The sequence below is a fragment of the Enhydra lutris genome, unplaced genomic scaffold, assembly GCF_002288905.1.
Source record: "Enhydra lutris kenyoni isolate GAN:26980312 unplaced genomic scaffold, ASM228890v2 scaffoldscaffold45, whole genome shotgun sequence".
In the NCBI taxonomy this organism is placed as follows: Eukaryota; Metazoa; Chordata; class Mammalia; order Carnivora; family Mustelidae; genus Enhydra; species Enhydra lutris.
In genome coordinates, this window is record NW_019154129.1 from 6,152,462 (window position 1) to 6,178,173 (window position 25,712).

The following is a 25,712-nucleotide window of genomic DNA, read 5'->3' on the forward strand; positions in this document are numbered from 1 at the left end:
CTCTTCTAAGGGTAATGTTTCCCATCTGTAAACGGAGCTACTGCAACAGCCCTGTGGATTAATACACCATTACTTATGGTCTCCTGTCACTTTCAATCCAGCTAATTGAGTGAGAGTGGTCTACAGAGGAACAGCAGTGGGCATCGGGCCACAGCCGGCGGAGCAGGGCTCAGAGAAGAGCCAGGAATCTGACATCAGTCTGACCTGGGCTAGAATCCATTTACTAGCTCTGGGAACTTGAACAACGTAGGAACTTATCTGGGCTTCAGTGCAATGGATCCAAGAACTGGCCAGTTGCTGCCATGTTATCCAGCACCAGCCCCGGGAGCTCTGTACTGAGGCCTGGGCTTTGCAGGTGCTTTCTCAGGAGCCCCCAGCACAACACTGGGAGCCAGTCCTGTGTGTGGCCTTATTTTATTATGCATGAGGAACCAGAAGCTCAGAGAGGGGATGTCCCAGAGCGCTCATGTGTGACGAGTCACAGAGCGGGGATTTCAACCCCATCACCCAACTCTAGGGCCTGGTATTAAGTCCTAAGCTACAGAAAGGGCCCAGGCCAGCAGCCAGCAGGGACAAGGGAAAACAGGCAAGCTCATTCCCATCCACGCCTCCTCTTCCGATTTCATTTTCTCATTTGGCCTGCCACAGTCACTCTGATGGCTTTAAGAGCGACCAAGCAGCCACTTATCTGATCTTTCCCGACTCCTAACAGTTGAAAACCCACCCATGCCCCTTCCCCGTAGGAGGTTTTTAATCAAACATTCCATAGTGGGGGAATTTCATTAGCCAAGGACCGTCCAGCACCAGTGAATGGTTAACTGCACCGCAGGAAAGATCGACAGAAGCCCTCGGCAACCCCCTCGAGAGCAAAGCTAGCCTGGCCTTTCCCCTGCTCCCAATCGGCAGGGAAGCCGCCCAGAACCTCTCCGCAGCAGAAAACAAGGAAGAGACTCTGCTCGCTGGTCAGTCTCTCTTCAGGAGGTGGTGCTGAAATCGTGCTGAGACAGGAGAGGTCAAGAATGGGAACGCTGGTGGTGCCTCACAGACGTGCTGGTGCTCCTTGGACTACCAGTCCCAAGTAACAAAAAGGGCTTGTTTGGCAGACAATGCCCAACAGACACCTCCACCAGACACGGCGAGGGCTGGTCAGCTGGGAACGAGGGGCACTAACAGTGACACGGACATCACAATAACAAGAGTCAGGAATTTGGCGCAGCAATCCCAAGTAGGGTCTGAAAAAACCTGCTCTTTATAATTTTTTTTAAAGATTTTATTCATTTATTTGACAGAGAGGCAGGCAGAGGGCGGGGTGGGGGTGGGGGGCGGAGCAGGCTCCCTGCTGAGCAGAGAGCACGATGCAGGCTCCATCCCAGAACCCTGGGATCATGACCCAAGCCGAAGGCAGAGGCTTAACCCACTGAGCCACCCAGGTGCCCCAAAGCCTGCTCTTTAAAATGCTGGGGAAGAGGGGCACCTGGTGGCTCAGTTAGTTAAGCATCTGACTCTTGGTTTTGGCTCAGGTCATAATCTCAGTCATGTGATTGAGCCCCACACTGGGCTCTGCGCTGGGCGTGGAGCCTGCTTAAGATTCTTTCTCCCTGGGATGCCTGGGTGGCTCAGTCGGTTAAGCACCTGCCTTCAGCTCAGGTCATGATCTCAGGGTCCTGGGATCGAGTCCCACATCAGGCTCCTCGCTCACTGGCGATCCTGCTTCTCCCTCTTCCCCTGCCCCTGCTCATGTGTGCACGCTCTCTCTCTCCCTCTCTCTCTCTCTCTCTCTCTCTCTAATAAATAAATAAATAAATCTTTAAAAAAAAAAAAAAACAAAGATTCTTTCTCCCTCTCCATCTGCCCTTGCCCCCCTCCCACACACCCGTTCACACTCCTTCTCAAAAAAAAAAAAAAAAAAAAATGTTGGGGAAGAAGGACATAGAATGTTTCTTATATGACATGATACACTTTTAGGTCCAGATCCAGAGCACATCCCTTTAAAAGCTTCCTCATTTGTACAGTAGAGAAAATGAAAGCCCTACTACTCATAAGGCTGTCATGAAAGCTGAATGAGTTTATTTATATAAAAGACTAACGAAGTTCCAGTCTTGTGCAAAGCACTCCTACGTGTTAGCAGAGATTATCAGCACTGTCCCTGTCCTCCAGACACACAGGAGCACGGCACACTACTTGGACGACACTAAAACGGATGGTAGCAGAGCTGTCCACTCAGATACCTACTGATTCTGCTCTTCCTGCTGCTGGTGTTGAAAGCAGATTTAGTTACGAAATGTCTTGCTATCCCCATGCCCGGAATTAAAACACATCATCGATCTCCCAGCAACTGCCACATGGCACTGGTGACATAAGCACCTTGGCTGCAGGACCCTGAGCCCCCAGAGATGAACACGGGGCTCTGAGGATTCTGTAAAGGGCAACAGGTAAGACAGCGTCACACGCGGATTTCTGCACCATCAGGCTGCCCCATCCCACACAATGCCTGCCTTGCCCGCTCTTAAAAACCAAATAAAAACTTTTTAGAAAAGGCTACATCCTCCGCCCTGCAGCAGGCCAAGCAGTACCTGTTTCCGTTTTGCTGGCGAAGCCTGCTGCCTGTTTGATCGCGGCTGCCGTTAGCGCCAATCCCCGGCTCCTCTTCAGGCCATGCTGCAGGACGGCCTCAAACTGGGCACACAGACAGGTTACCCTGCGAGAGAAGCAGTGATTCATCAGTCCACCTGTGCAGGGAGAGAGACAACCAGGGTAGCCCCGGCACCTCCTGGAAGGGGGTGAGTCACCAGCTCTAAACCTCTGGTAGGTGCACACACCTGACACCTGGATTTATGGACCGGTAACTGACATGGAATTGACTTGGACCCCTCAGCACACCCCTCTCCATGTGTGTTCATTTCACATACCTGCAGGAAGCCCTACACAGCCTAGCTATATTCATGAGACTCTTGAAAGCATAGTAACAACTCACAAGAAAGGAGGGAAAATGGAATTGGTGCCAGCCAGCAGAGGAGAAAAAACTGAAAGCCAATTTAAAACCAAATCAGTCTGGTGTGGGGAGGGGCGGGCTGCTAATTGTATTCAATTCACAAACTCCAACTCTAATTCATACTGCATGTAGTTTAAGGAACCAGATTATCTTTCCAGAGATTGAATGCAGCAGCCTGCCAAATTGGAAACATTGTATAATTTCATGCCCTGTTACATACACTAAAAAAAAAAGTTTATGAATTCTGATTCTTGTTCTTTGTTTTGTTGTAAGGGATTATAGTGTGAAGTCAGATCCAGACTTGATGGAATGAACTTTCAATTAAGTTACTACTGTGGATTCAATTAATTGTATTTCTCAATAACCAAAGAAATAAGAGCTTCACAAACATCTTGGCAAAGAGATGAAGTCAGAGCTACTACCTTCTATTCTTTTTTTTTTTTCTACCTTCTATTCTTTACAATCCTCCCAGGGCTCCTGGGCACCTAGGCCCATTGAGTCTGTAGACTTTAAGGCCCTTCCATTTGCTCACACAACCTGCGTTAAATCTTTGGGGCGCCTGGGTGTCTCAGTCGGTTAAGCGTTCAACTCTTGATTTTGGCTCAGGTCATGACCTCAGGGTCATGAGATCAAGCCCCACATCAGGCTCCACGCTGAGCGTGGAATCTGCTGAAGATTCTCTTCCCCTCTGGCCCTCCCACCCCACTTGTGCTAGTGCTCTCCCATGCCCTCTCCCCTCAAAAAATATTAACAATAAATCCTGAACTCTTCCTATGTACCAGGCACTACTGTTCTAGGCTCTGAGGATACAAAGAGCATGGTCTCTGCCTCACCACATGTGCATGGTTCTAGCAGAGGGAGATACACAAAGATGCTAACTGGACCATTTCAGTTAATGGGAACTCTGAAGAAAATAAGACCAGATGAGGTGGTAAGTGAAGACACAGCAGGAACAGGCTTAGATTCTGGGGCCTGAGTGGAGGTAACTTGGAGTCATAACCTGGATGTGACAGACACAGCAGACTAGGCAGAGGGACCCAATGCAAAGGACCTGACGCCATCACCATCTGGCTCAACCTTGCCCAACTTCAGGCATTTCCTGTTCCATTCACCTCCACACCTGTAGTAATAATACTCCAAGGGTTTACTGCTCTGTGGGCAGTAAACTATTTTCATACCCATTATTTCATTAGCTCCTTCCATCAACATTATTATATATGGGTGAGGCAGGTATTATCTCCATTTCACACCTAAAGAAACAGGCTACAGACATTTAAGAGACAGTACCTGAGTACATAATGAGCAGCATTGTAAGACTATATAATTAATAACATCTGTACTCCAGCCCTACCCAACCCCAAAGTGATCCAAAGCAGCTTCCAGATACACCCCATACCAAGGCAAACATGCTGATTCTGAGACAAATGCCCTCTCTTTCCCATACCCCACCTTTACTCAAGTCATCCGCGTACACCAGAAAACCCTAACATATTGTCAGCAAATAACCGGCACTACGTTTACTCTCCAATCTGTGCTCGTAACAGACATCACTAATCCATCCCAGCATTCTAGGCCACCACTGCCAGAGAAAAGCTGGCCCTCACAGGAAGGAAGCCTAATTGGCAGCCCAAACCTAACACCTGTCCTCAACAACACAATTTGGTTTCCAGCTCCTCCCTTGGCCCCCTGCACCGAGCTCAGAGTCTGGTACCCAGTACACACTCCATAAATGCTTCTTCTGTGGCTAGGTAAGTGAGTAATCTTGAGCCATGAGTCCCAGAATACTCTCCCATATTGAAACGTCCCTCTTTCCTAGGCAGAGGTCACTCTTAAATATGAGATGTGCATATGCTACTCTCTCTACACATTCACACAGGCCCACATTTAAGGGCTTCCTGAAAGCTGGGTCACCTAATAAAAGGGGTGCCTGGGTGGCTCAGTGGATTAAGGCCTCTGCCTTCGGCTCGGGTCATGATCCCAGGGTCCTGGGATCGAGCCCTGCATCGGGCTCTCTGCTCAGCAGGGAGCCTGCTTCCTCCTCTCTCTCTCTGCCTGCCTCTCTGCCTACTTGTGATCTCTGTCAAATAAATAAAAAAAATCTTTAAAATTTAAAAAAAAAAACCCACAGCCTGGATCGTGAAACAAATCATCTGCAAATATAAAAATTGAATCAACAGGGCGCCTGAGTGGCTCAGTGGGTTAAAGCCTCTGCTTTCGGCTCAGGTCATGATCCCAGGGTCCTGGGATCGAGCCCCACATCGGGCTCTCTGCTCAGCGGGGAGCCTGCTTCCTCCTCTCTCTCTCTCTCTCTCTCTCTCTCTCCCTACTTGTGATCTCTGTCTGTCAAATAAATAAATAAATAAATCTTTTTAAAAAAAAATTTAAAAAAAATAAAAATTGAATCAACAATCCCTGTCAGTTTACTTGAGTCAAATGTACAAGTCAGGAACTGCCCTGCCAACTCCAGATATCTGGCCCCTAAAGGGAAAGGAATGCAGGTGAACAGCACAAACCCAGCCCCCAAGGCTTGGGTTACATCATCAGTATTACCTTCTAGATGCAGACAGGTCATGACCAACCTAACACAGCAGAAAACTCAGGGGGAGTACTAATCATATAATAATTATTATGATGACTACCCTGCCAAAGGCCATGCTATTTATCGCCCTTCCCATGTCCCCATCTCACTTCTCCATTGGACGTGAGCTTATACTGGTCATTCGAGACTTAGCTCAAGGGTCCCCTCCACCAGGAAGCCTTCCTAAGTGCCTCCTTATTCTGAACTTCTTTCTACTGCAGCCCTTGACCAAACTCTCCCATTAACGATCTGCTTTAGAGATGCCTCCTCTTGCTGACCGGCGCTCCCACATAACAGGGATCGTACCTCATTCATCTTCATTGTTCCAGCACCTAGCACAATGCCTGGCTACCATGGTAATGATGACTGAAATGCTCGCTGCCCTGGGGGCATGCAGAATACAGATGTGATGGACATTTAGGGGAGAGATGCGTCTCAGGAGATCTTGTATAATTTATAATCCGAACCCAAGCCAGTTAAGACCAAGGAATCACACCGAACACACTTGGAAACAACAGGCACCTACACCTCTTCAGCTCATGGTGGGCACAGGAGAGGTACTGATTTATAACCTCGTCAGGCTTAAGTTTCCGTTTCTTCTCATCTTCACTCAGTTGTCTGATCATTCCTGCCAAGTGAAAGGAGCACCTGCACTGGTGGGGCTATTTTCTCTCCTCGGTCTCTCCTATTTCCTAGAATGCTCTCTGCGAACGAATGCGGGCAACGCTACGGTGGGTCAGCCGCCTCCATGGGATTTCATCACAGCTAACTTCTAGTGAGTCAGTGAACTGGGCATGTTTGTAATCAAGTGGGGGAATGTAACAGCAAAGGTTTTCTTTCTTTTTTTCTTTCTTTCTTTTTTTTTTTTTAAAGCACCAGTCAAGGGACACCTGGGTGGCTCAGTCGGTGAAGCATCTGCCTTCTGCTCAAGTCATGATCACAGGATTCTGGGATGGAGCCCTGCACTACGGTCCTTGCTCAGCAGGGAGCCTGCTTCTCCCTCTGCCTCTAGCTCCCCTACTTGTACGCTCGCTCTCTCTCTCTCTCTCTGACAAATAAATAAATAAAATCTTCTTTTAAAATTTTTTTAAATAAATAAAAGCACCAGTCAAGAAAATCACTTCAAGTTTTTATGCACATAACTGGTGACCAGATGAACGGATAATTAAAATGTGGTACTGTCAAGACAATGGATTATTACTCGGCAATAACGAGAACAGAGGTACTGACACACTACGACAAAGAGAAGCATTGAAAATATTATGCCAATGGAAAGAAGTGAGACCCAAAAAGCCACATGTTGTAGGAGTCCATGAAATGTTGAGAGAAGGTAAATATTTGGAAACCAAAAGTCAATTAGTGGTTGTCTAAGGCTGGAATTGGGGATTAACTGTCAACTTGCATAATAGAAAATAGGTATAAGGAAAATGTTCTCAAACTGGGTGTGTTGATGGTTGTACAACTCCATAAATTTATGGAATTTTAAAAATCACTGCAGGGGGCGCGTGGGTGCCACAGTTGGTTAGGCAGATGACTCTTGGTTTCCACTCCGGTGGTGATCTCAGGGTCACGAGATCAAGTCCCACAGCGGACTCGGCACTCAGTGCACAGTCTACTTAAGACCCTTCCCCACCCACCGCCTTATGTGCACCCTTGTCTCTCTCTCTCTCTCTCTCTAAAATAAATAAAAAATTTTCAAAATCACTGCATTGTACACTCACAAGAGGTAGTTTTTTTAATGGTATGTAAATTAGACTTCAATAAAGCTCTCAAAAATTAAAAAAAAAGAAACTTGGCACCTGAGTGGCAGAGTCAGTTAAGCATCCAACTCTTGGTTTCCAATCGGGTGGTGATCTCAAGGTCTAAGATCGAGCCCCATGCTGTGGTCTGCGCTCAGCAGGGAATCCACTGGAGGTTCTCTCTCCCTCTCTCTCTGCCCCTCCCCACCAAAATCAATCACGCACACATGCTCTCTCCCTCTCTTATAAATAAGTAAATCTGCCCTTGAGGTGTTCAGTAAAGCCTGACACAGGAACGAAGAAATGGAAAATTAAATACTTTGCTCCTGCTGAATTTAAAACTATCTATCAAAACCCGCCCAGGTGGACCCTGCGTGAGCTTAACTAGTTTACTGCTGAAATTCTGCAAGCATTGGTTTTCCTGAGCTCTGACCTGTATTTCAAGACTCCTTATCCTGCCACAGTAATCTATAATAAGGTTCTTAAGAATCCTGTACCCTTTTATGGCAAATGTCAGAACAACTGACAGGATCAGCAATAAAAGCTGCATTTTTATGAACGACATCAAATTAACCTTACGAAAAAGGGCATATTTCAAAGTGCTCCTTTCACTGAGTTACAGGAACCTTTTGGGGGAAAACTAAGTACATCATGGAAATGGACCAGATTATCCTCATGTGGAAAGCTCTGATGTCAACTGGAATGGAGTCAACTGTACCCATAAAAATCAGCCAATTAGCAGCATCAGCCACATGTCAGACTTAGGACAGTACAATCCCCACTGGCCTTTAGAGACTGGGACCCATTTGCAGGGGTCCCTGCTCTACACTTAGGTGTAATAAAGTAAATTTTCCAAAGGTTCACCTCCTTTAGCCTGTAAATTTTCCCGGCAGGTACCAATCGTGGATCGCAATCTACAAGACAGGTAAAGGTTTAGGAACGAAGATACTCAAAACATTATCTGCACCTGGGGAAAATTTAAAACCACTAAGGATCTCACATTGGGGGAACTGGTTCAATAAACAGCTTACAATCAAACGCTATTTAGCCCTTAAAACTCATACCAAGAGCTTACAATGAAAACCCACAAGTTTGTAACATGAAATGCAAAATAAGCAGGATATGAAATATATATCAAGTATGCTCTCAACTATGCTAAAAAAAAAAAAAAAAATCCTAAAGGGAATTAAGTGAAAACATGAAGAGCTGCTTGGTAAAAGAATTGCTGGTGATGTCTTTCTTGCCTTTATGCTTTTCTGAATCTAGCTTCCTTCCAAAACAAGCATTAAAGAAGTATTCATGGGCACCTGGGTGGCTCAGTGGGTTAAGCCTCTGCCTTCCGCTCAGGGCATGATCTCAGGGTCTCTTGGGATCGAGCCCCGCATTGGGCTCTCTGCTCAGTAGGGAGCCTGCTTCTCCTCCTTTCTGCCTGCATCTCTGCCTGCTTGTGATCTCTGTCTGTCAAATAAATAAATAAAATCTCTTAAAAAAAAAAAAAGGAAGTATTCATGTCTCAAGAACCAGAAATATTGTTACCTTGCGCTACAACAAATGAAGAAATCCAATTTGAAAGTTATGGTGAAGGGCGCCTAGGAGGTTCAGTCGGTTAAGCATCTGCCTTCAGCTCAGGTCATGATCCTAAGGTCCTTGGATCCAGTCCCAAAGCAAGCTCCTTGCCTAGCAGGGAGCCTGTTTCTTCCTCTGCCTGCTGCTGCCCCTGCTTGTGCTCATTCTCTTTCTCTCTCTCTCTGACAAATAAATAAATACAATCTTTTTTAAAAAAAATTTTTAAGGGGTGCCTGGGTGGCTCAGTGGGTTAAAGCCTCTGCCTTCAGCTCAGGTCATGATCCCAGGTTCCTGGGATGAAGCCCCACATCTGGCTCTCCGCTCAGCGGGGAGCCTGCTTCCTCCTCTCTCTCTGCCTGCCTCTCTGCCTACTTGTGATCTCTGTCAAATAAATAAATAAAATCTTAAAAAAAAAAATTTTTTTTAAATAAATTTAAAATATGGGGTGCCTGGGTGGCTCAGTGGGTTAAAGCCTCTGTCTTCAGCTCCGGTCATGATCCCAGGGTCCCGGGATCTAGCCCCGCATCAGTCTCTCTGCTCAGCAGGGAGCCTGTCTCCTCCTCTCTCTCTCTCTGCCTGCCTCTCTGCCTATTTGTCTGTCAAATAAATAAATAAAAATATTTTTTTAAAAATCTATATAAAAATTTTTAAAATAAATTAAAAATAAAAGTTATGGTGAGGAAAAAGTGTACAACTATTTTAAATGCTTACAGAGAACTTGAAATAGCATTTTTTACCATGAACCATGAGAGACTGTGGACTCTGAGAAACAAACTGAGGGTTTTGGAGGGGAAGGGGGTGGGGGTTGGGAGGGCCTGGTGGTGGGTATTAAGGAGGGCACGTATTGCATGGAGCACTGGGTGTGGTGCTTAAACAATGAATCTTGGAACACTGAAAAAATTAAATTATATTAAAAAAAAAAAAGAAGAGGGGCACCTGGGTGGCTCAGTGGGTTAAGCCTCTGCCTTTGGCTCAGGTCATGATATCAGGGTCCTGGGATCGAGCCCCGCATCGGGCTCTCTGCTCAGCGGGGAGCCTGCTTTCCCCCCACACTGCCTGCCTCTCTGCCTACTTGTGACCTCTCTCTCTCTCTCTCTCTCTGTCAAATAAATAAATAAATAAATCTTAAAAAAAAAAGAAATAGCATTTTTTAAAAAGCTTAGATTAAAAAACAATTTTTTTAAATATTTTATTTATTTATTTGACAGACAGAGATCACAAGTAGGCAGAGAGGGAGGCAGAGAGAGAGGGGGAAGCAGGCTCCCCACCCAACAGAGAGCCCGATGCGGGGCTCGATCCCAGGACTCTGGGATCATGACCTGAGCTGAAGGCAGAGGCTTTAACCCACTGAGCCACCCAGGTGCCCCATTTTAAAAAACAAATTTTTAAAAATAAATTAAAAATTTAGATTATGTTAAGCCAAGAAAGGCAGATCTTTTTCAAGATCTCTTATTCAAAGATATAAAAGTGTTTCCAGCCCCCAAATAAAAAATATTGCAATAAATGAAATTATAACATTAAAATTTTATTTTTTTAAGTACACAAAATGGGGCAAGGGAATTCAATTACAAAAGTAACAAAAGTAAAATAAATCCTAGTTTTAAACAAGAAAGATAAAAGTCCTACATGAAGAAAAGCATAATATTTTCTTAAAAGGTATAAAGGTCAAAATAAATAGAAATACCATTTTCCTGAATAAGATGTATTAAAGTAAAAATTTCATTAATTAATGCATAAGTTAACTGTGCATACATCAATTAATGTATAAATTGAATACAATTCCAATAAAAATCCCAAGGATTATAATAATAATTCCAAGGAACTACTTGGCACAGTGTGGTTTTGGGTGCAAGGATAAATATACAGATGGAGTATAGGGAAACTTGTCATAAAAAATCCAAATCCAAATAAATATGAAAATGTTAAATATAATAATAATAGCACTTCAATTCCGATGGGCAAGAATGGGCTGTTTAAGCAGGGGCAATGACACAAGCGGCCAGCTACAGGGCTGAAAGAAAAGAAAAATAAACTTGTATTTCAAACTCCAGACCGAACAAAATTCCAGACAGATCAGGAAAAATATAAATGGGAAAAAAATAAAACTATAAAAATAATAGAAAAACATACAGAAGAACCTCAGGACAGGATATTCTAAAACCAAAATTTTTAAGGTTCATTTGGGGCGCCAGGGCGGATCAGTCAGTTAAGCATCTGACTCTTGGTCTCAGCTCAGGTCATGACCTCAGGGCCATGGGTTCAAACCCCATATTGGGCTCCACACTGGACATGGAGCCTACTTAAAAGAAAAAACATTCATATTATTACCTGCATAAGATTCTTAACTTTCAATATGGCAAAAATACCATAAACATGGTAAAACAATAAACTTTCTCCAGAAATACTTATAACACATACTACTGAAAAGGGATTAAAAGCCATAATACATGGAGAGCTTCTACAAACAGATAAGAGAGAGACAAGCAACTCAAATGATAATGAACTTTTCAACAAGTCAACAAACAAATCATGAAAGGAAGAAATAGTAGCCAATAAACAGATGAAAAGATATTCAGTCTCACCAGTGGTCAGCAAAATGTCACAGTATTAAGATACCAATTCAGGAATACAAGCTTTAAAACCAATCATAGACCAAGCATGAATATCTGTAAATAAGCACTGTTCAAAATATAAATGTGAATCGCTCAGCTTTCTGCAATGAGATCAGACAGTACAATTTTTTTAAGATTTTTTAAATTTATTTTTGTGAAAGAGAAAGAGAGCGCACACGAGAGGGTAGAGAAGCAGAGGGAGAAGCAGACTCCCCACTGAGCAGGGAGCCCGACACAGGATTCGATCCCAGGACCCTGGGATCATGACCTGAGCCGAAGGCAGAGGCTTTAACCGACTAACCACCCAGGTGCCCTAGACAGTACAATTTTTTTAAATGCCCATATACTTTGACTCAGAAATCCTACTTCTAGGAATGTATCCTAATGCACTACTAATTAAAAAAGGATCAAAAAGCATAAACAGAGATTTCACCGAAGGGGCTATAGGCATACAAGCATGGGAAAACATGTTCAACATCATTAGGGACATGTAAATTAAAACCACCATAAGGTATGACTGTACACCTGTAAGAGTGGCTAAAAGAGGAAATCACGACACTACCAAATGCTGGCAAGAATGCAGAGGAACTGGATCACTCACACATTGTTGGTAGAAAGGTAAATGGCACTTTGGCAGTTTCTTATAAAACCAAATATGCAGGGGCACCTGGGTAGCTCAGTGGGTTAAAGCCTCTGCCTTCGGCTCAGGTCACGATCTCAGAGTCCTGGGATAGAGCCCCACGTCGGGCTGCTCAGCGGGGTGCCTGCTTCCTCCTCTCTCTCTGCCTGCCTCTCTGCCTGCTTGTAATCTCTGTCTGTCAAATAAATAAATAAAATCTTTAAAAAAAAAAAATATGCAAATATTACCTACCCAACAACTGCACTCTTGGTGACTATCTCAGAAAAATGAAAAAGTTATGTTCCCACAAAAAACCTGTACGTGAATGTTTACAGCAGCATTATTTGCAGTAGCCAAAACCTGAAACAACCCAGATGTCCTCCAATGAGTTAATGAAGAAACAGAGTTCGGTGCCCCTACACCATGGAAGGGAATCACACCAAGTGGGGAAAATGCAATCCCAAGAAGTTACACACTGTGTGATTCTGCTAATATAATGTTCTCAGAGTGTCAAAATTAGAGAACTGGAGGACAGATTGGTGGTTGCCAGGAGTTAGGGACGGAGAGGGAGGGTACAGGACGGAGGTGGTGTGGTATAAAAGGTCAGCGGGGGGATCCTGTGACCATGAAACTATTCCATTACCTGACGGTGGTAGTGGACAGCTGTCCCCTATGCAGTGACCATGCTGCACAGGACTACACACACACAGGCACACACACATGAGTGCACACACACACACAAATAAGGACAAGCAAAACTAGGGAAATCTGAAAATCTATGCTAGGGTTTTATAAGGTCTTATTACTATGGGAAACTGTTGAAAAAAGAAACCAGGGATGACTGGGTGGCTCAGTGGGTTAAGCAAATGTCTTCGCTTCGGGTAATGATCCCAGGGTTCTAGGATCAAGCAACATGTAGGGCTCCTTGCTCAGCAGGGATTCTGCTTTTCCCTCTGTCTGCCACTCCCCTTGCTTGGGCTCTCTCTCTCTCTTAAATAAATAAATAAAACCTTAAGATTCTATTTATTTATTTATTTATTTATTTGACAAAGAGAGACAGTGAGAGAAACACACACACACATACACACACACACACACACACACACACACACATTTTCATTGCAGCACGGTTTACAACAGCAAAAGCAAAAAAAGAAGTAGAAACAACCTGAATATCCATTAACAGGCAAACAGTAAATAAGTTATAGTACCTCCACACTACAGAACACTACAGAGAAATTTAAAGAGAATGAGAAGTGACATCTAATCAACCCTAAGAAGCACCACATTCCCCCCCATACATCTTTGAAACCCAGCTGTGCCTCATAAGTGATGAAATTATACGATTAGAATTGACATTGGTCATGAAGATGCCGTTGACAGTAAGTTGCACCATTATGTTACTTACTGACCTGGAATAATCTCCATAATACCAGGTTTGAAAACAAAAACATTGAGGTGCCTGGGTGGCTCAGTCAGTTAAGCATCCAACTCTTGATTTCAACACAGGTCATGATCTCAGGGTTGCGGATGGAGCCCTACATCAGGTTCTGTGCTGGGCATGGAGCCTGCTTAAGATTCTCCCTCTCTCTCTCTCCGCTCTCTTTCTGCCCCTCCCTACCTCTTCCCCCCACTCACATGCTCTCTATTTAAAAAAAAAAAGGGGGGGGGCCTCGGTGGCTCAGTGGGTCAAAGCCTCTGCCTTCAACTCAGGTCATGGTCTCAGGGTCCTGGGATCAAGCCCCACATTGGGCTCTCTGCTCGGCAGGGAGCCTGCTTCCTCCCTCCCTCTCTCTGCCTGCCTCTCTGCCTACTTGTGATCTCTGTCTGTCAAATAAATAAATAAAATCTTAAAAAAAAAATTAAAAAAACTAAAAAGAATTAAAAAAAAAAGGGCAAGTCATAGAGTAATATAAATGGTATGGCTCCCATTTGTGCGGAAGTAGGAGAAAGGAGTGGGTTCCAAAGATTATGTTCTCTCAATCACTGGAACCTTCTACCATCATTTGAGTAGACTTCAGCATCCCTGAAAATTCATGCAAATTCATCTAGAGCAAGAATCATGAGCACTGAGGCTGAGGGCCCACATCCCAGTGTGACAGCACCAGCATACGAGGGCCCTCCCCCCACCCCTTGCTGGGCCAGAGGTCCCAGGACCTGAGAATCAAGCCAGCCTGACGTTCTCAGTGAGGGCCATGTGCTGCGGCCAGAGCACGCTCCGTCCGCGCTGAGTAAATGGGGTGAAAGTGAGCTCCTGCCCGGAATAAAGGACCAAAAAGATCTGTGAGAAAGACAGCAACCATCCAGAAGAAACTAAAACTGGCTTTAGGTTTAGCTCATAGGCCATAGAAGAATAATCCTAGGTGGATTAAAGACTTAACTGTAAACAATAAAAATCTTACAAGAAAAATTGTTCATTTATTTATTTTTTTAAAGATTTTCTTTATTTGACAGAGGGATGGAGAGCAAAAGTAGGGACACAAGCAGGGGGGTTAGCAGGCAGAGGGAGAGGGAGAAGCAGGCTCCCCGATGAGCAGGGAAGCCGATGTGGGTCTCGATCCCAGGACCCTGGGATCATGATCTAAGCTGAAGGCAGACGCTTAACTAACTGAGCCACCCAGGCACCCCCACAAGAAAATTTAAAAAACATTGCATGCACAATATAACATTGGGAAGATCTTTTTAAAACACTGAAAACTTATGGGGCACCTGGGTGTCCAGACCAAATAATTTTTGGTCATGGACATAAGGTACTCAGAGAGAGGGAGAAGAAGATAAAATAGAAAAAAAAGAGGCCAAAAAAAGGTTGACAAAGAATGAGAAAGAACTCAAGCCGGGGAGCAGTGAAAACTCACAAAGCAGTAGTCTTCGAGACACTGTTTAGTGTGAAGGTGGCAGACAGGAGTGTTAAAAGAAATCAAATAAATGTTCTATCAGAAGAGTCAGAAATGAAAAAAAATAAGCAACGCTTCAATGGGTCAAATCACAATTTCTGACCATTTTCCAAAGTTACTGGTATTAGCCCAGTCACACCAGCAGCTCTGCATCTAGACGCAAACACTGCCTGGGGTTCTCTCGGAGAATCAGGAATGGGAGTTGGCAGCCGGGAAGGAATCAGCGGAAGGAGCTGGTTTCACCAAACAGGAAGAAGAGAACGGAGAGAACACAGGTCCCTAGACTTAGGAGTGAGTAAATGGGAAACAAGGAAACAGAAGTGACGCTAAGCCACAGCCCACAGGCTCTCAAAGCTTGGTCGGAGGACACAGCCTGGGAGAAAGAAAACTCCACTCCAAAGCTTGCTTTAAACCAAACAAAACAGAATGAAAAACAACACACAATTGGTGTGACTTCTGGCCGCACCTTAGAGCCAGAGAACTGATGTCTCATTCTCTGAGTCCTGTCACGGCCCCACCGCCTCCCCCCCCACCCCCAACCCCCACCCCCGTTATCAAGGCTCAGTCACAAGGCTTCTCAATCCTTCTGTCTCTCCTCCCAACTGCCACCACTCAGCCCGCCCGCCCACTGTACAGAGCCACCCCTCACTGCTCACCAGACCCCATCTCACCCTACCCAGCCCCCCTCCACCCCTGCCCCTCCTCCGTAAATCCAACCCTGACTATGTTGTTGTCCTTCTTTGTTCTTTCTCCCACTCACACTACACATCGCACAGCACAAAGGACATGACAGAATTTCAGTAGGAACAGAGATGAACGTTTTCATGTTAATCATTTCAGTGCTCCAAGAAAGACAATAATCAGCATCAGTCTTTGATTTCACGGACAGTATTACTTATGACAAGACCAGAGTAGACAGGGCCTTCACATTCCACCGCAAGCCAATATCTGGCTCAGATGGTATACAGAAATAGCAAAAATTGTGAAAATGAAATGCAAATAGCCATGGTTTAAGAAATGATACCTTATGGGGCACCTGGGTGGCTCAGCTGGTTAAGCGTCTGCCTTCAGCTCAGGTCATGATCCCAGGGTCCTGGGAGCGAGCCCCCAACTAAAGTCCCCAAGTCGACTCGGGCTCCCTACTCAATGGGTAGTCTGCTTCTCCCCCTACTCATCCTCTCGCCCTCTTCTCTCTCAAATCAATAAATAAAATCTTCCTAAAAAAGCAAGAAAGGATATCCTAATGGATAAAGTTCAAACACTTCCCTATGACAGTAAGAGAGGAAACTCCTGACTTTTCAGACCATGTTCTCACACCTCCTCTCACACCATGTTCTCACACCTCTCACACCATCCCACTTGCCACACCTGCTGCCTGGAACTCCCACCCTACCCATTCGACCACTAAAGACCCGACACTCACCTCTCACGTCTGGACTACATGATTATTACTACAGGCCACCAAGACTGTCCACAATGTACATGCCTATCTCCTCGACTGAATTCTGAGTTCCCTGAGGACAGCAACCAACCAACTCACCCAGTTTATTAATTTTTCATTTTTTAATTTTTTTAAGATTTTATTTAAAATAAATAAAATTACAAACCAGACAAATGTAACTATTTGATAGAGAGATAGAAAGCACAAGTAGGCAGAGCAGCAGGCAGAGGGAGAGGGAGAAGCAGGCTCTCCGCTGAGCAGAGAGCCCGATGTGGGGCTCAATCCCAGGACCCTGGGAACATGACCTGAGCTGAAGGCAACCACTTAACCAACTGAGCCACCCAGGGGCCCCAACTCATGCAGTTTATATCCCCAGTGCCAATGTAGGGATCTACAGACAGACATCTGTTGTGGGGCGGAATTAATGAGCAAGGGGTCTAGCCTTCAGTTTCCAAATTAGCCAAAACACTGGTATGTCCAGTCATAGGAAGAAAAAGTATTGAGTCTTGGTAAGTTCCTACCGGCTATGCCAATCAAACACTGTTCCATCTAGGGAAGTGGGGACTGTGATGATCATCTGGCCTTCCAGATGATACAACAGAGGCCTGGAGAAGCTAAGTCCAAAATCACACAGCTGGTAATTAGTGATTTGTAGCCGGAGTGGGCCTCTGATATCAAAGCTCATACTTCATGCTCACGGTCTCTCCACCATCAGGACAGTGACCATGAGGATCCTGGCAATGAGGGTGTTTACATATTGTTTCCCATGGGCCAAGCACTATTTCCCATAGCTATCAATATAAACAATGTAACTGTTTATTACAAACCAGACAAATGTAACTATTTATTACAAACCAGGAAATGTGCTCAGATTTGCTAAATGCCCAAGACTACCCAGTAGCTAAAAATAATCTTTTTCCAAAAAAGCAATCTACTCATTTGATCGATACAGTAAAATAAAAGAATATGCAATGTGGAACTATCTACGACAGATCCTCAAAGTGGAAATGAAGTCATCAGGATAGGGAGGAGAGAGAATCCCACTAATGAACCCCAAGATCTTCTGCAGGAAGAGAAGAATTAGAATATCCAGTCAACACCTCAGACTAGTAGGTTGGTAAGAAACCTATGACAAACTGAAGACAAAAATCACATGATGAACATGCAGAGACATTTAAAAGAGGAAAAGGAATGCTTGGAAAAGCCATTTGGTTTCACAAGTGTCTAGGGGAATACATAAGACCGTTTTCAACTATGCTGAGAATAACATTAGGGAAGTGCAAAGGGCAGCTGGTTTTGTTTTATATCTTCCTGAAAAGTTCGGAAATGTTTCTAATTCCTCACAAGTAAAGAAAAATCACCAAAACCAATCACTCTTCCCTGGAAAGCTTTGAAAGCAGGGGAAAAGCTCCTGACTTCTTCTGACACAGTCAGCTAAAGGGTCACAAAAATGTACAAGACCTCAATGTTCTGAAACAAACACCCAAAACCAGCCCACTGCCTTCCTGTAACGGCAGTGAGACGCTGCGTGCAGAGAAGAGAATATTCACGAAGTGCAGAGACACTTTACATGAAATTACAGTGAAAGTAACAAAAGCTAGCAATTTCTGGAAACTTACTAGCCACCAGGCACCGTTGGAAAGGCTCCACATAAACTAACTCACAAGCCCCCCAAGTCAGGATGGTGGGGGCTGTACCCATTTACAGATGAGGACGTCAGGGCACGAGAAAGTCAAAACTTGCCCAAAGACCAACATGACTCGGGACGGGCCACACCAAGATTCAAACTCCCAGCTTCAAATCCCACGTCACCTTCCGCCTCCCCGAAGCTGGGGCTGCTGTTTACAATTCCAACGAGAAACTTCCAGATTGTGCTCGGTAATCCCACGTGGGAAGAAGATGCTTCTGAGAACAATAACGTATCTAGCCCTGGAGGTACCCTCCAGTGCCTGCTGAGTTCTTCAGCCATTATTTCTAGAAGGCAAATTATTCAAAAACTACGTCACAGCCTCGTCATCAGCCAGCGTGACGGGCGGTGCGCGAAATAATTGTAACGAAGCACAGGAACGGGTCTTTGCTCTTAGGGGAACACGGAGCAGGAGAACAACTCCGAGAGAGGGGTCAGGAGAAACGCATGCATTTCGGGGCCCAGTGACTGCCCCCACTTCCTCCTGGGGAGGTTTCTAAGAACAGAAGCTGATGAAACAAGCTCTGCCTCTAATGTCCCCACATGAAAGGGTGATGGACACTTCACACGAGGACTGGTGCCTCTTGCTGTGGAATCTCGGAAAATCAAACAAATCTCCCTCCCACACCCTCACGCTTTGCATCTGGCGTGAGCCCAACAGTGCTGCTTATCGTGGAGACCCAGACGCTACACGCCGCTTCAGACGGGCCAGTTCTTCACAAACAGCCGGGCAGCTTTGGCTTCATCTGAGGATACGCACTGTTATTTACTTGTTTTGAGTCTGCCTCGTGTTTTCCACATAAAGGAGCCTGTTTTGTTGTGGGGTTTTTTTTTCTTTTTTAAGATTTTATCCATTTATTAGAGAGAGAGAGATCACAAGTAGGCAGAGAGAGAGGGGGAAGCAGGGTCCCCGCTGAGCAGAGAGCCCGATGCGGGACTCGATCCCAGGACCCTGAGATCATGACCTGAGCCAAAGGCAGAGGCTTAACCCACTGAGCCACCCAGGTGCCCTAAGAAGCCTGTTTTAAAGGGGGAAACTACCATTCTTGCACATGGAAAGCCAGCATCATGGGTAAACACAGAGTAAATATAAATGCAATTAAAGTATTAAATTCTGTCTCTGCCCCTCTGCCAGAGGAAGACTGAGCCTGAAGCCTCTGTTTAAAGGGGAGCAGGGGGTTGCTGGAGACACACTACTTTGAAATGGAGGGTAGTGTCGTTTTTGTAGGTCAGAAGGATCAAATATGAGCAATTTCATTTAATTCAACCTCACGATAATAGCAAACCAAGTCTCACCACCAAGTTCGAGACTGAAAAAGAAAAGGCAAACCACTGAGCCACTAGGCAACTGAAAGGAATCTAACACCATGACATTTAACGCTTAAAATCATGTTACACGTGCAGTGAAACCAATCTCTCATTTAGGGAAACTGTGTGTTAGAAAACCAGGAGGGGGTGTAGTGTCAGAGAATGAGCACCGCAGCAAGAAACAAAGTCTGCCTCCAGTCCCGCTCCACGACCCACAAACTATGTGACCCACAAACCACGTGACCCGCCCAAGCAAAGTCTGTGCCTGAAGCGCCAGTGTGTACTAGAAACTAAGTTAATGCTGCATAAATGACCGGCCTCCAAGTTTCTACACTGGTAAAAGTAGGGAAATCATCCCCGCTCCTGCTTGTCTACAGGGTCATTGCAAGGATCAAGTGAGACATGAACATCTTTTTTTTTTGAGACATGAACATTTTTAGACCACACAGTACTGTCACAAGAAAGACTGTCACTACAAAGCAGTAGCAATAGGGGACAGCTCTTGCGCACTATGGGCAGCCCATGTTCATAATAGCCACCTTCATCACAGCACCCAGATTTCATTTGAAGGTTTAATTCTTCCTCAGTGGATCCTGTCCTGAGATGGTGAACCCAAGTAGACAACTTTTTCTTTTAAAGATTTTTTTATGTATATATTAGACAGAGAGAGAGAGAGAGATCACAAGGAGGTAGAGAGCTAGGCAGAGAGAGAGGGCTGAGCAGATGTGGGGCTCGATCCCAGGAACCTGAGATCATGACCTGAGCCGAAGGCAAAGGCTTAACCCACTGAGCCACCCAGGCGCCCTCCAAGTAGACATCTTACACTGGGCAAGCCAGTGGGGTCCCAAGAAGCTCCTTCACCAACTCCTCCTGCTGGTGGCCAGGAGGGAAATCCTCCTGCTGGCAGTGGGGAGGGGGTCATGTGACCTGAGACCAACCAAGCAGGTGTTTCCTCCCCAGAAAGTCAATCTTGAGCAGAATGAGAGTCACTTCAGCAGCAGAACTTTTACCATTCCTGCCAGAAGACCATTTCTGGGCCCCCGTTTTCCAACTTAGGCGGCTCCTTCCAAAGCTGTCTTGGCTCTTTCCTGTTTCCAAACCCGGCCGGCCTCAACTCTGTAAGCTCACAACTTCCTTAACTGGAGTGGATTTCTTTTGCCTGTTTCCAAAGAGCCTTGGCAGAAACAGCTGTGACCATCCCTTCAAGGGTTCCTACTGATGTTCATTCAACCAGCAGGAATTTAGCTGTGACCATTGGCCGCCAGTCCCAGTCATGCACAGAACTTTGCCCAGGACAGTAAATTTAAAAGGGCATTCAAAGACAACACTTGGCCTTTTAAGAAAAAAATCCCTTGCAATTACCCATTATGTCTCAGCAGACACTGGTTCTTAGCTTCCTGCAGGAGAACGATGCAGGAAAAGACAAAACTAAGGAGCTCCATCTTCCAAATGGGGCTGAGAACTATACCCAGAGTTACATGGAAAGAAATCTCCCATCTTCGCTTGTTCCCTGAGAGCAAAAGAGAACGTCGATAAGGCTCACTGACTCACATTTGAGCCTCCCTTCTATTTGCAGACTGCTCACCCCATCACCAGGCAGCATGGGCAGGAGTCACAGCTGAGTGATGACTGTCCCCACCAGACTTCCTTCCCCGTGGAGTGAAATTAACACCCACCTGGCTGGCACTTTGACACACAGTATCTGACTTAATCCTCCCAACTGGCAGGGTAGATGTGATTCTGATCACCTTCTCAAATGTGTGGGTTTTCCCCCACGCCACCAAGCAGTTCTCTGATATCAGCTGGGTGTCCTACAACTCACCTCAATCCTGACACCGTCTACCCGGAGACAGCATCAGATCCCACAGGTGAAGATCTCAGCTCTACAAGACGACACACATCCCCCTACTTCAGATGCTGGTCGCAAGCCCAGGTTATCACCTGTATTTCTGACCAACTGGCTATGTATCTTGAAGATTCCCACAACTTCCTCTGTGGGTTAATTTGCCCGAGTGGCTCACAGACCTCAAAGAAGGATTGTACTTACTAGATTACTGGTATATTATAAAAAGGATGTAACTCAGAAACAGGCACGTGGAAGAGATGCGTAGGGCCAGGTAAGGGGAAAGAACGTGGAGCCTCCATGCCCTCCCCAGGAACACCTCTCCCCGTGCCTCCACATGCTCACCAACCCGGAAGCTCTCTGAGCCCCATCCTTTTGGGGTTTTATGGAGCCTTCATTACGTAAGCAGGATCGATTAAATCATTGGCCTTTGGCAACTGAACTCCATCTCCAACCTTCCTCCTCTCCCCAGTGGTGGGGGTGCTGGGAAAGAAAGTTCCAACCCTCTGATCCCAGTGTTGGTTCTCCTGGCAACCGGCCCCCAACCTTTGGGACTTTCTAAAAGTAGGTTTCTAAAAGTCACATCAAAAGACACCTTTATGGCTCTTATCACTTTGGGAATTCCAGGGGTTTTAGAGCACAGTCAAGAATGACCAAGGACAAATATAAATATTTCCTGAGCCATGGTATAGAGCAAGGAAAAAAGATCCAAATGACCAGAACTTGGGTTGGGGATGGAGAACTGGTGTCAGGGATCTGAAGATTTCCCTAACAATTATTAAAAGGCTTTAAAAACAAATAAAACAAGACAAAAATAGAAAAGGCCAGGCCAGGGTAGCTGGAGCAAAGAGCGAGACTGTGTTCGGGATGTGAGTCTTTTTCCAGAGAGCAAAGAGAAGCTGGGGAAGGCTCTCCTCTGGGGGGGTGGGGGCGGGTGTGACAGGAAGGTTCATACATTCTGCAGAAGACTCTCTGTGCAGAGGAAGCAGGACAAGAAGGAAAAGAGGGAGTCCGTCTCTGGCAGCCGCCCTGTGGGAGATGTGGTGACTGGAACAAGGTAACAGCAGGGGAGCTGGAGAGAAGAGAATCCATTTGAGATCACTTGTGGGGCCAGGACGTTTGTCAGCGGTGGAGAAGAAAGGGGACTCAACTATCTTTTCAGTGCCCACAACAAATGTTCACAGACTTTCCCTCTTGAGGTTGAGCTATCCCACAGGATAAGGAAAGTGATGTGGCCTTTCCTACATGAAGGTCGCGCCACCTTTCCCCAAACACATTTCAAAGATAAGACCAAGACTGTTAGTGAGAAGGAATCCTCAAGGTGAGGGGAAGAATTGATTTTTTTAAACCCAGCTTCAAAATGAACAAAATCACTTAAATGTGCTGTAACATGGGGAGAACAGACTCTGGAGCCCTAGGAACTGGGGTCCCACTTGCAGGTCTAACTTTCTCAGATGCCCCACAGAAGCTGGATTAGCCTACCTTTCTGTGTCTCTTTCCTGATCTGTAAAAAAGGAATAACACCACCACTCCTCCTGGTGCTGTCCCAAAGGCGAGGCATCAACATGAATCCAGAGTAGCCAGAAGAAGCCATAGCTGTTACTATTAATATAAAGCAGCATACTCCTTTTAGCCTTGAACTACAACTCTCATTGACGAAATTAACTTTTTAACTTCTACTATAAAACATAACGCTGCACCCAATAAAAATATTAGTAGTAAATTCCATTATATAAGAACACATTAATCTAACACTTAGAGATGGATTCTCTAAGTATTGAACTTAGAGAACTGGACAATCATGGGAAAAAAAAGTGAGGAAGAAGTCCTGAATCCACATACCCACACACATCCACACGGAGGCACACGCGCACACGCTCACACACTCGTGCGCGTACACGCAGCGGTCTTGGACGGGATGGAGCGCTGCATTATTGTTTAGTAAGCCTCCCAGATGGTTCTGATGCAGGGGGACCTTGCATCCCCAAACCACGACCCCTGTGCTGACCGGGGCCGGGCCCCAGAGTGGAGCCTCAGGAGAAACTGATGCAATAAATGGACTCGAGATCTGACGCCACAAGCATGTGCTGAGAAGCGAACGTGTGACGGGCATGAAATGTCCATGCAAAACGCTGAGAGTTACACACCAAAGGAGGCGCCCCTCTGCCCTCAGGGCTCAAACCTCCTGGTGGCACAGATATTTAAACACCTGACCACGGCACGAAGCAATGCTCACGCTCACCGGGACAGTGAGTCTTTCCTGAGCACCTTCTCCATGCTTCCAGACACTGGGGGTACCGCCGCGAATAAGTCAGCAAACATCCCTGCCCGCACAGAGCTGACATTATGACACAGAGAGGCAGAAATCAACAAAATAAAAAAGCCTAACAGTCTGCTGTTGGTGCTAAGTGTTAGGGAGAAGAAGTAGAGGAAAAAAGAGAATAAAGGAGGGGTAGAATTTTAAGTCTGCACCAGTTCAAACAGTCCCGGCAGCCTATACTAACATGTAGCACTCCGGGCTTTGCTCGAGGCTGGTCAAGTACGGCAGACTCGGGTCTGAAAGGACAGACAGGGGACTGGCTCTGCTGGGCAGGGTGGGGGCCGTGGCCAGGCTCCAGGATGAGCCAGATGCTGAGCAAGTGAGTTCCCTTCCTTCCCTTCCTTTTCGGGAATGCTCCTCCTGCCGCCATGAATCAGGCCCGAATGACTTCACAGAGCAAACGCCCGTGTGTCTCTTACCTTTGCCAAAACATTTCCGGCTCCTCCCAGTCAATGTGAGAAGCTCACGCAATTACATCAGCCCTTCCTGGGTCATGAAGGTCAATGGCAATTTTCAGGACTTTTTTCTTTGTTAATTATAAAAGAAACACATGATCGCAGTAAAAAATATGAAAAATATCAAAAAGTAGAAGGATTCCTAATATTCTCAACCCCAGGATTACCTCTGTTCCCACTCCAGTGGGTGCTTCACCCGAGTGTGGTTTAACATCGCAGGCATCACTCTGCATCCACAGAACTTTGTACCTTACTCTTTGCATTTTAACTACATACATAATTTGTAAATTACCACATATGCATTTCTCTGCTTAAAACAAATGCTGTATATTAAAAAAAAATAAAAAAATAAAATAAAAAAAATAATAAAAAATAACAAAATAAAAAAATAAAAGAATAAAAAAAATTAAAAATAAAAAAATTTAAAAATTTAAAAAAATAAAAAAATTTAAAAATAAAAAAATAAAAAATAATAATAAAAAAATAAAATAAATAAAAAATAAAAATTAAAAAAATTTTTAAAAATTAAAAAAATTAAAAAAATAAAAATTAAAAAATTTAAAAAATTTAAAAAAACAAATGCTGTATGGATGTAAATTTTATTTATTTATTTATTTATTTATTTATTTTTAAGATTTTATTTATTTATCTGACAGAGAGAGACACAGCGAGAGAGGGAACACAAGCAGGGGGAGTGGGAGAGGGAGAAGCAGGCTCCCCGCTGAGCAGGGAGCCCCATGCGGGGCTCGATCCCAGAACCCTGGGATCATGACCAGAGCCAAAGGCAGACGCTGAAGGACTGAGCCCCCCAGGCACCCCGGGACATCAGTGTTAATGGCTACTTAACATCCCGTCCTACTGACACACTACACTTTATTAACCACCTCCCACCTGCTGAGCATTTAGATTTCAGAGTTGCCACGTGATCAATTACCCTGAAAATAACTTTATGCAGAAAGGTATTTCAGGTAATTCCCTCAGAATGGACTGCTCGAGGGAGGGAGTATCACCGGAAGCTGCAAACACTCCAGACAGGTAATCCCAGCATGGGTGTACAGATCCCCCAAACTGAATCACCACACCGCTCGGCTGCAGAGGCAGAACGCAGAAGCTAGTCATGCCTGGCCGCCATTTGGTCTTGACAGTAAATGGTTTTAGAAGGGACATGTTTACCTGCTGTCAGAATCCGAGGCGATCTCCTTTCTCCCTCCAAAGCGGATCTGGCACTGCATGGAAAAAGAAGCCACTGAGATCAGCAGTTGGGACGGGACACTGAGACATTACACACAGCCCATACAGGCTTTCAGGATCCTGAGACACACAGGGCCAGAAACCCCAGGTGCCCTGGGTGTCAAGCCAAGACGTGAGATGGTTGACCACCCAGCCTTCTAGCCACTGCTTACAGGAAGCCCTTAATCTCCCACACGTACAGAGGGGAGCCTTGCAGGAAAACAACACCAAGAGGAAAACAAAAGCACACAGCCTTCTGCGAATTATCTAGGAAGCTTCTTCTGTACGTCAGCAGCTGGCTGAACAGAGAGCTCCCAAAGGGACAATTAAAACTTACACAAATCTGCGATGATGGGTGCCTTTGGAAAGGGCCCCAAAGTTGTTATGACTGCGTATAAAATTAGGGCAGCATGATTCAAGCTTCAACC

The 25,712-nt window shown here is 45.3% G+C and overlaps 1 protein-coding gene across 3 annotated transcripts in view; it reads right to left on the minus strand.

Annotated features, from left to right (window-relative positions):
* LOC111156281 (sorting nexin 29) overlaps nt 1-25,712 on the minus strand; it is a 475,698-nt gene that overhangs the window by 428,635 nt on the left and 21,351 nt on the right. For 2 of the 3 annotated variants that reach the window (XM_022517058.1, XM_022517057.1), the window contains 2 exons: nt 25,228-25,280; nt 2,574-2,698 (listed from right to left, as the gene is read on the minus strand). In XM_022517058.1, the coding sequence (XP_022372766.1) occupies nt 2,574-2,698; nt 25,228-25,280 (178 nt within the window). Of the gene's footprint in view, nt 1-2,232; nt 2,276-2,573; nt 2,699-25,227; nt 25,281-25,712 lie in introns of those variants that run through there. The other variant, XM_022517059.1, reaches the window with a different exon arrangement.